Source organism: Borostomias antarcticus (assembly GCF_949987555.1).
Source record: "Borostomias antarcticus genome assembly, chromosome: 10".
NCBI classification, from domain to species: Eukaryota; Metazoa; Chordata; class Actinopteri; order Stomiiformes; family Stomiidae; genus Borostomias; species Borostomias antarcticus.
In genome coordinates, this window is record NC_140243.1 from 145,001 (window position 1) to 155,000 (window position 10,000).

The window sequence follows — 10,000 nt, forward strand, 5'->3', positions numbered from 1 at the left end:
TCACACATACACTCACAGACACACACATACTCACACACACACTCACAGACACACACTCACAGACACACAAATACTCACACACACACTCACAGACACACACTCACAGACACACACATACTCACACACACACTCACAGACACACACATACTCACACACACACAGACTCACAGACACACACACAGACTCACAGACACACACACACTCACACACACACTCACAGACACACACTCACAGACACACACATACTCACACACACACTCACAGACACACACTCACAGACACACTGTAGGAGCCGCGTTTAGGTTTATGTTTATGTCCAGACTTGAGGCTTATTTGCGTGTGCCAGTGTGCCCCCCCTGTAGGTGGTGAGCGCTCCCGCATATAGGGGTGCATGCAACGCGCAGCATGGAGAAGGCGGATACAGCAGATACCGTCATTGACCTCAGCCTTAGTAGCAGGCACGGCCTCATGCCGAACATTTAAGAGTTTCTATTTGTTTGTTATATTTATTTTGTGAATAAACGTCACCAAAGATCAACAGTCGACTCATCTCTGGCTCAATGGATTAATGGATGGATTTATTGAGGAATGGAGACAATGTTGACATAAGGAGAAAGGCTGTGAGTCTGACAACTGAACCCGCACTCCGAACGTAGTACAAACAATTGAACATTGGGGTTATAGGAAAAACCAATCTTTTGTTTTTGCCACTTCATATAGTCAATGACGTGCTGAGGAGTCGCTTTGGAATGATATTTGCAACTTTGCGCACCAAAACGCTGGGGGAAAAGAAACGCCATAGGAGCGCCTGGTGCGCGGAGAACAAAGACTGTTGACTTTGGATTAGGTTCGTGCCTTTAAATCAAACATTTGTTGGACAAATGGTCCATGATAATGTAATTTGAAGTTTTCTGAAGATAATAGTATCGCAAACTTTTGTGTTATTGGTCCACGATCGTTTATTTTGTAACTTTTATACGACGTGTTCAAGGAAATGAAAGCGCGCGCGTATTGAATGCATGGCATTGAACTTGGACCAAAACGGAATGTGAAATAACGTAAAAGTTAAGGATTGTTTTGGAAACCTTTTGTGCTTGATCAAAAGTAGAAAATTGTATAAGTGTTTGGTTAAGTTTATTTTTGTGAGAATATGCAACGAGCATGACCTCGGAAAAGGATTTGAAGAGTTCAGACGAAGAGGCATTTACTCCGAAAGGCATGGCAGAGGAGGCTGTGCGTCTGCGCTCCGCCCGGTCAGGGAAGATGTCCCACTTAACACGGAGAATGAACATTGTGAATAACTTGATGGCCGATAAAGACTTTCTAGAGGAAGTGAAAGGAAACATGACAAAGTTTACTGCTTTTTACGATGAATTTAAAGTTTTGCATGACTCATATGTTGAACATATAGACGAAGACGCACGAATGGATGACGATGAAAAATGGTATCGGCCCAAACTCACGCAAGTGGACGCTTTCCTCTCCAATGTGTCACGATGGATATCACTTGTTGAAAGCCCAGAGGCTTCCGCCTCTGGTCCACCACTTCAGAAAACCCCTGACACCCTTGTCACTGTCCCTCAGCAAGAGGATTTAAGAGAAGCAAGTTTATTTCAACAAACTGGTCACATTGACACTGATTCAGAATCAACCCGTAGCAGACGGTCATCAATAAAATCAGTCAGTACCAGACGGTCGTCAGTCAAATCAACCTCTTCATCTTTGCGCATTAGTGCAGAGGCAGAGAAGGCAGCTTTGATTGCCAAGGCAGCTAGGCTGCAAGAAAAACATGCTTTAGAAGAGCAGGAACAGCTATTTAGAAAAAGAAGAGAAGCTTTAGAATTAAGCACAGAGATAGAAGCAGCGAATGCAAAAATCAACTACCTGAAGGAGCAGGAAGGTTTGGTGTATAGTCTTGTACAGGCTGGTGCAGACTCAGAGCAGGGACCGGTGTTTAGGTGCAGAGGCAGCGGCTGGTGCATCACAGCAGGATAGGGTGGAAAGTTCACTTTTTGATCCAGTAGTAGAAGGCCTAGTCGTTAGGCCCAAGGCAGGTGTTCAGATACAGTTTCCCACTACTGGTCTAGGTAAAGCTATGAGTCAAAGTCAGTTGGCTGCCCATCCTACACCCACCAGTGCAGCTCAGCCTCAACCTCAGCAGGCCACAGCTCGCAGTGCTCCACCAGCCATCCTCCAGGCTCAACCCCAACCCCAGCCTCATCAGGCCACAGCTCACAGTTCGCCTGCCATTCGCCAGCTGCAACCTCAACAAACCTCTGTTCACCATGCTCTCCCAGTTGCTTCCCAGTTTCAACCTCAGCAGACCTCACCTCAGACTGCTCCCCCAATCAGTTCCCAGTCACCTGGAGCACAATCACAATGGCAAGTTCCATCCACACCCAGCTCAACACAGGACAATCACCTGACCAAAATTCTGGAGACTCAAAACGACTTGACAAGGATTCTTGTGAAACAGCAACTTCTGTCTACTCTACCACAAGGAAGCATTCCACTCTTTGATGGACAAATCCTGGAGTACAAGTCATTCATCCACTCCTTTGAGCACATGATTGAGTGTAAAACAGACAATGACAGAGACAGGTTGCAATTTCTCATCCAGTACACAAGGGGCCAAGCTCAAAAGCTAGTCAAAAGCTGTGAATACATGCCACCAGGTAGGGGGTACCAGAAAGCAAAAAAGTTACTGAAGGACAACTTTGGCCATGATTACCAGATCTCGTGTGCATACCTGGACAAGGCACTGTCCTGGCCCCATATTAGAGCAGAGGATTCAAAGTCGCTGCAGGATTATGCCATGTTCCTCCGGAGCTGCTGCAATGCGATGGAGGAGATGGAGTACCTGGAGGAACTGGACACAGTGTCCAACATGAGAAGCATTGTGCTTAAGTTACCATTTAAACTCAGGGAGAAATGGCGCAACAGAGCCTATGTGCAGCAGGAAGAGCACAACCGCAGGGTGAGGGTTTTAGACCTGGTCAGCTTTATAGAAAAGCAAGCTCACATGGCAGCCCATCCAGTCTTTGGAGACCTTCAGGACTATTCAGCCAGCAAAGGACAGGCTAGACCCCCTGTAAAGTCACAGGTCTCAAAGTCAGCAGGCAGCAGTTTTGCCACAAGTGTTGCCATTGCCCCTAAAGAGTCCAGGTTTGGGCTATCTTGTCCCTTTTGTAGAGGTAGGCACGCTTTAGAGATGTGTGAACAATTCACCAGAAAAACACACAGAGACAAGCTCAGCTTCATAAAGAGCAAGGGTATGTGTTTTGGTTGTCTCACCGTAGGCCACATGAGTTCAGATTGCACAAGGCGTCTCACCTGTAGTCTATGTAAGCAAGCTCACCCAAGTCTCCTACATATTGACAGGAAAGATAAGGTGTTTAAGGAGGCAGAGGGACCCTCTAGTGTTGTAGGCCATACAGCAGCAGGGCTATGTGGCCATATAGGGGCCGGAGACCAAAACAGTGTGCTGTCCATTGTTCCAGTCAATGTTAAGGCAGGAAAGGGCAGTGAGGTCTTGTCGGTGTATGCTCTCCTGGATCCTGGGTCCTCTGCCACCTTCTGCTCTGAAGATCTCATGTCCCGGCTCAATCTAAAAGGAGGAAAATCACACATCCTACTTCGCACAATGAACCAGGAAAAATCTGTTCCAACTCATGTCATAACTGGACTGGAAGTTTCAGCACTGGACAGCGAGAACTTCCTACCACTTCCTGATGTCTTCACTCAGAAAGAAATGCCAGTTACCACAAGCAGCATCCCCAGACAGGAAGATGTGGCACAATGGCCGTACCTAGTTAAGGTCAAACTTCCCAGCATCAATTCTAAGGTGGAGTTGTTGATAGGCACGAATGCTCCAAAATTGTTAGAGCCATGGGAGGTGATCAATAGCCGAGGTGAGGGCCCCTACGCAGTCCGAACACTATTGGGGTGGGTTGTAAATGGGCCACTTAGAGGGGGGGATGGCAGTGCAATGAGTGCAACAGTGAACAGAATCTCGGTTGCTAATCTGGAAGAGCTTCTGGTTTTGCAGTACAACCAGGATTTCAGTGAGCTAGCGTCAGAGGAAAAGACAGAGATGTCAGTAGAAGACAAGCGGTTTATAGGGATAGCCAATGAGGCAGTCCTACAGGACGGACACTACAGTCTGAAATTACCCTTCAGGAAAACCACAGTCAACATGCCCAACAACCGCCCAATGGCAGAACAGCGCCTCCAAAGCCTAAAAAGGAAAATGGAAAAGAACGAGCAGTTCAAACAGGAGTATGTTGCCTTCCTCAATGACATCCTGGAGAACAACTATGCTGAGGAGGTCCCAGAGAAGGAACTGAGCCAGCCAAAGGTTTGGTATGTACCACACCACGGGGTGTACCACCCCAAAAAGAAGAAGCTCAGGGTGGTCTTTGACTGTGCCGCTTCCTACAAAGGTGTGTCCCTCAACACGGAGCTACTGCAGGGTCCTGACCTGACGAACTCTCTAATAGGTGTCCTTTTGAGGTTTAGGAAAGAACCCATTGGGCTCATGGCGGACATCATGTTAATGTTCTACCAGGTCAGGATAGACAGGTCCCAGATAGACTATTTGCGCTTCTTGTGGTTGCCACAAGGAGATATCAGTCAGCGCCCAAGGGAGTATCGTATGCTAGTGCACATATTTGGTGCAGTGTCCTCCCCAAGTTGTGCAAGCTACGCCTTAAGAAAAACCGCCGACGACCATCAATGTGGTTTCCTCCCTCACGTAGCTCAGACAATCAGACACAACTTCTATGTAGATGACTGTGTAACGTCAGTGGCCACAGAACTAGAAGCTAGCCAGCTAGTGAAAGACCTCCGTGCCCTATGCAGTAAAGGAGGTTTTCAGCTCACTCAGTGGGTTAGCAATAGCCGGGCTGTTCTAGCCTCCATCCCGCAAGAGCAGAAGGCAAAGGGAGTTAAAACTTTAGATCTTGACAAGGATAGCCTCCCCATTGAAAGAGCTTTGGGGCTACAGTGGTGTGTCGACTCTGACACCTTCCAGTTCAACATCAAGCTCATGCAGAAGCCACACACCCGCAGAGGCATCCTTGCTGTTGTGAGCTCGATCTTTGACCCACTTGGCTTTCTGGCCCCTCTAATCCTCCCAGCCAAGCAGCTGCTACAGGAGCTCTGCCAAAGAAGTTTCGGGTGGGATGAGCCCTTACCCCAAGGTCTCTTGGGCCAGTGGACGGACTGGACAAACAGTCTTGCAAGCCTCGAGCATTTCAGTGTTGCACGTTGCTTGAAGCCTGAGGGCTATGGAGCCACAAAATGTACCCAACTGCATCACTTTGCAGACGCCAGCGAAGGTGGCTATGGGACAGTGAGCTACATCAGGCAGGTCACCTCTGAGGGAGTTGTGCATGTTACCTTTCTCGTAGGAAAGTCCAGAGTCCTCCCAATAAAGCAGATCACAATCCCACGACTAGAGCTAGCAGCAGCAGCTCTCTCTGTGAAAGTGGACAGAATGCTCAGAAAGGAGTTACACCTCGACCTGCAGCCCTCAGTCTTCTGGACAGACAGCCAAACAGTTTTGAAATACATCCGGAATGACCAAACAAGGTTTAAAACATATGTAGCCAACAGAGTCTCACTCATCCGTGACAACACAGACCTGTCTCAGTGGAGATATGTGGGCAGCAAGGACAACCCTGCCGACGATGCCTCAAGAGGGCTAAGTGCTAGCAAGTTCATGCAACAAAGGAGATGGATACATGCCCCTGACTTCTTGAGGAAAGCAGAAGAAAGTTGGCCCGTGGAGGAAGTATTGGGCTCTAAGTCAGTGTCACAGGATGATCCAGAGGTCAGAAGAAACACTATCGTGTTCACCACAATGGTGAAGAACACTGAAACCCCCACCGACCAGCTTCTTTCCTACTTCTCGGTCTGGACAAGGCTCCTTAGAGCAGTGGCATGGTACCTTAAGCTAAAGAGCACTCTGATGTTGCTTACCAAAAGGAAAAAGGAACTTTCCTTGGGTCACGCTGCTACCCGCTCACACAGCCAAAAGGTGAGCGCGGAGCTCAAAACCTTCAGGACCACACTTGGTGGACAGCGCCTCACAGTGAAAGACATTTCACAGGCAGAAAGGTCCATCATCATTTATGTTCAGAGACAATCATTCTCTCTTGAAATGGCCACATTGGAAACAGCCCCGTCTAGTGTACGGAGGAGCAGTAAGATCAGCAGGCTAGATCCTATGCTAGATGAGGGCATCCTGAGAGTAGGCGGCAGGCTACATAGATCCGCAATGCCATATGAGACCAAACACCCCTGTATCCTTCCCAAAGATGCTCACATTTCAGCTCTCCTGCTCAGACACATCCACGAACGTTCTGGACACAGTGGTAGGAACCACATGCTTTCTGAGCTCCGGAGGAGATACTGGATTGTGAAAGGAAACTCAGCAGCCAGAAGCGTAACCTCAAAGTGTGTCGTGTGTCGACGTAGGAGAGGCAAAACAGAGGAACAGAAAATGGCAGATTTGCCACGAGAAAGAATCCTCCCTGACCTCCCTCCCTTCACCAATGTTGGATTGGACTATTTTGGCCCGATTACAGTGAAAAGAGGAAGGAGTATGGTCAAAAGGTATGGAGCCCTGTTTACCTGTATGAGCAGTAGAGCTGTGCACTTAGAAGTAGCCTACTCGTTAGATACTGACTCATGCATTCATGCCTTGAGGAGGTTTATCTGCAGGAGAGGGCAGGTTAAGACCCTCAGATCAGACAACGGTACCAACATGGTGGGTGCTCAGGCCGAGCTCAAGAAAGCCCTGAGGTCGCTGGACGAGGGGAGAATTCAAGGTGCACTTCTTTCCGATGGAATCCAGTGGTCTTTCAATCCGCCAGCGGCCTCCCACCACGGTGGAGTCTGGGAAAGACTCATTAGGTCTGTCCGGCAAGTCCTAAACTCCACTCTCCATCAGCAAACCATCGACGATGAGGGCCTGCACACAATCTTCTGTGAGGCAGAGGCAATACTTAACAACCGCCCCCTCTCCACGGTCTCCTCAGATCCACACGATCTAGAGCCACTGACCCCAAACCACATCCTCCTGCTAAAAACCCAACCCATCCTTCCCCCTGGCACCTTTCAGAAATCGGACCTTTATGCCAGGCGCCGCTGGAAACAGGTCCAGTACATGGCTGACCTCTTCTGGCACAGATGGACAAAGGAATACCTTGTACTGCTCCAGGAAAGGCAGAAATGGACTCAAGTGAAGGACAACTTGAAGACAGGAGATGTGGTCCTGGTGGTTGACCCAACTGCCCCACGGGGCTCATGGCCATTAGGCAGGGTACTGGAGACCAAGCCTGATGGAGGAGGTCTGGTCCGTTCAGTCAAGCTCCAGACTAAAACTTCAGTCATTGAAAGGCCCATAACCAAGCTGTGCCACATCCTGGAGGCTGAAGATTGACTGGCTATTCAGAGGCCAGACCGAAAGACATCTATAAGGGATGTAATGTATATACTTTATTTGCCTAAACATATTAACCCTCTGTTTAATTCCATGGCTCCTTTTCATGTAGATATTTATGTAATTGATTCCGTAGAGAACAATTAGGGGCCGGTGTGTAGGAGCCGCGTTTAGGTTTATGTTTATGTCCAGACTTGAGGCTTATTTGCGTGTGCCAGTGTGCCCCCCCTGTAGGTGGTGAGCGCTCCCGCATATAGGGGTGCATGCAACGCGCAGCATGGAGAAGGCGGATACAGCAGATACCGTCATTGACCTCAGCCTTAGTAGCAGGCACGGCCTCATGCCGAACATTTAAGAGTTTCTATTTGTTTGTTCTATTTATTTTGTGAATAAACGTCACCAAAGATCAACAGTCGACTCATCTCTGGCTCAATGGATGGATTTATTGAGGAATGGAGACAATGTTGACATAAGGAGAAAGGCTGTGAGTCTGACAACTGAACCCGCACTCCGAACGTAGTACAAACAATTGAACATTGGGGTTATAGGAAAAACCAATCTTTTGTTTTTGCCACTTCACACACACATACTCACACACATACTCACAGACACACACAGACTCACAGACACACACACAGACTCACAGACACACACACAGACTCACACACACACACTCACAGACACACACTCACAGACACACACATACTCACACACACACTCACAGACACACACTCACAGACACACACATACTCACACACATACTCACAGACACACACATACTCACACACACACTCACAGACACACACTCACAGACACACACATACTCACACACACACTCACAGACACACACATACTCACACACACACTCACAGACACACACCCACAGACACACACATACTAACACACATACTCACAGACACACACACACTCACATGCACGCCACTGGCAATCAGCAGTCAGCCGCTCGGCTGTGAATAACCGCAGCTCCTCTAGGTTCCAGGTCCCGTGCGTGAGCAGCCGGATCGCATGACGGTGACCGACAGAAACGCCACTCTCCCAGGCCGTTCGGATTCACCCCCGGTCTCCGCCCATCCGCCCACACGTGTGTGTATGTGTGCGTGTGTATGTGTGCGTGCGTGTGTGCGTGTGTGTGTGTGTGCGTGTGTGTGTGTATGTGTGCGTGTGTATGTGTGCGTGTGTGCGTGTGTGTGTGCGAGCATGCGTGTGTGTGTGTGTGCATGTGTGTGTGTGCGTGTGTGCATGTGTGCGTGTGTGTGTGTGTGTGTGCATGTGTGTGCGTGTGTGCGTGTGTGCATGTGTGCATGTGTGCGTGTGTGTGTGTGTGTGCATGTGTGTGCGTGTGCATGTGTGTGCGTGTGTGTGCGTGTGTGTGTACCTCCTCAGAGTAGTGGTCGGAGGGGAGGGGGGGGTAGTCACACTGCTCGATCTTCTTACACAGGGAGTACAGGTTCATCTTGTCCCCATAGAACGGACTCTGCAGAGCGGCCATCTGAAAGAGAGGGGGGGGGCAGTCGTTAGTGTGAGAGAAATGTGTGCGCGTGAGTGTGTGCGTGCGTGTGCGTGTGTGTGTGTGTGCGTGAGTGTGTGTGTGTGCGTGAGTGTGTGTGTGCGTGTGTGTATACGCGTGCTGTCGGGGAGGATAAGTGGCGGTTTGCAATTCCGCTGAACCAAAACGGAAAATCCCGGAAAGTTTCTTTGAGCTTGTTTGCTTCCCTCCCGTTGACCGTTCCTTCAGCGCGGACGCCATTAAAACTTTGTGATGAGAGGAGGATGAGAGGGGGAGGAGGAGGAGAGACAGGAGAGGGAGAGAGAGAGAGAGAGAGAGAGAGAGAGAGAGATAGATAGAGAGGGAGAGAGAGAGAGAGAGAGAGAGAGAGAGAGAGGAGGGAATGTCTCAGTTTACTGGAGCAGCGTGAGAGGAGGTTTTCTCTGGGACAGGAAAGCAGGCGAGCGGAGCCAGATAGTGGAGGGGGGGGGTGGAGTGGCAGGGAGGGGTGGGGAGAGGGGGAGAAGGGGGAGAGGGGGGAAAGGGGGAGAGGGGGAGAGGGGGAAAGGGTGGAGAGGGGGAGAGGGGGAGAGGGTGGGGAGAGGGGGAGAGGTGGAGAGGGGGAGAGGGGGAGAGGGGGAGAGGGTGGGGAGAGGGGGAGAGGTGGAGAGGGGGAGAGGGGGAAAGGGGGAGAGGGGGAGAGGGGGAAAGAGGGAGAGGGTGGAGAGGGTGGAGAGGGGGAGAGGGGGAGAGGGGGAGAGGTGGAGAGGGGGAGAGGGGGGAGAGGGGGAGAGGGGGGAAAGGGGGAGAGGGGGAGAGGGGGAAAGGGTGGAGAGGGGGAGAGGGGGGAAAGGGTGGAGAGGGGGAGAGGGGGAGAGGGGGAGAGGGTGGGGAGAGGGGGAGAGGTGGAGAGGGGGAGAGGGGGAGAGGGGGAAAGGGGGAGAGGGGGAGAGGGGGAAAGAGGGAGAGGGTGGAGAGGGGGAGAGGGGGAAAGGGTGGAGAGGGGGAGAGGTGGAGAGGGGGAGAGGGGGAGAGGGGGAAAGGGT

General features: G+C 50.4%; 1 protein-coding gene across 1 annotated transcript in view; it reads right to left on the reverse strand.

Moving 5' to 3' along the window:
• Positions 1-10,000, reverse strand: part of LOC311313856 (serine/threonine-protein kinase Nek7-like) — a 74,211-nt gene that overhangs the window by 7,021 nt on the left and 57,190 nt on the right. Inside the window, exon 8 of the mRNA XM_084444075.1 lies at positions 8,844-9,052. Coding sequence (XP_084300201.1) covers positions 8,844-9,052 — 209 coding nt within the window. The remainder of the gene's footprint in view (positions 1-8,843; positions 9,053-10,000) is intronic.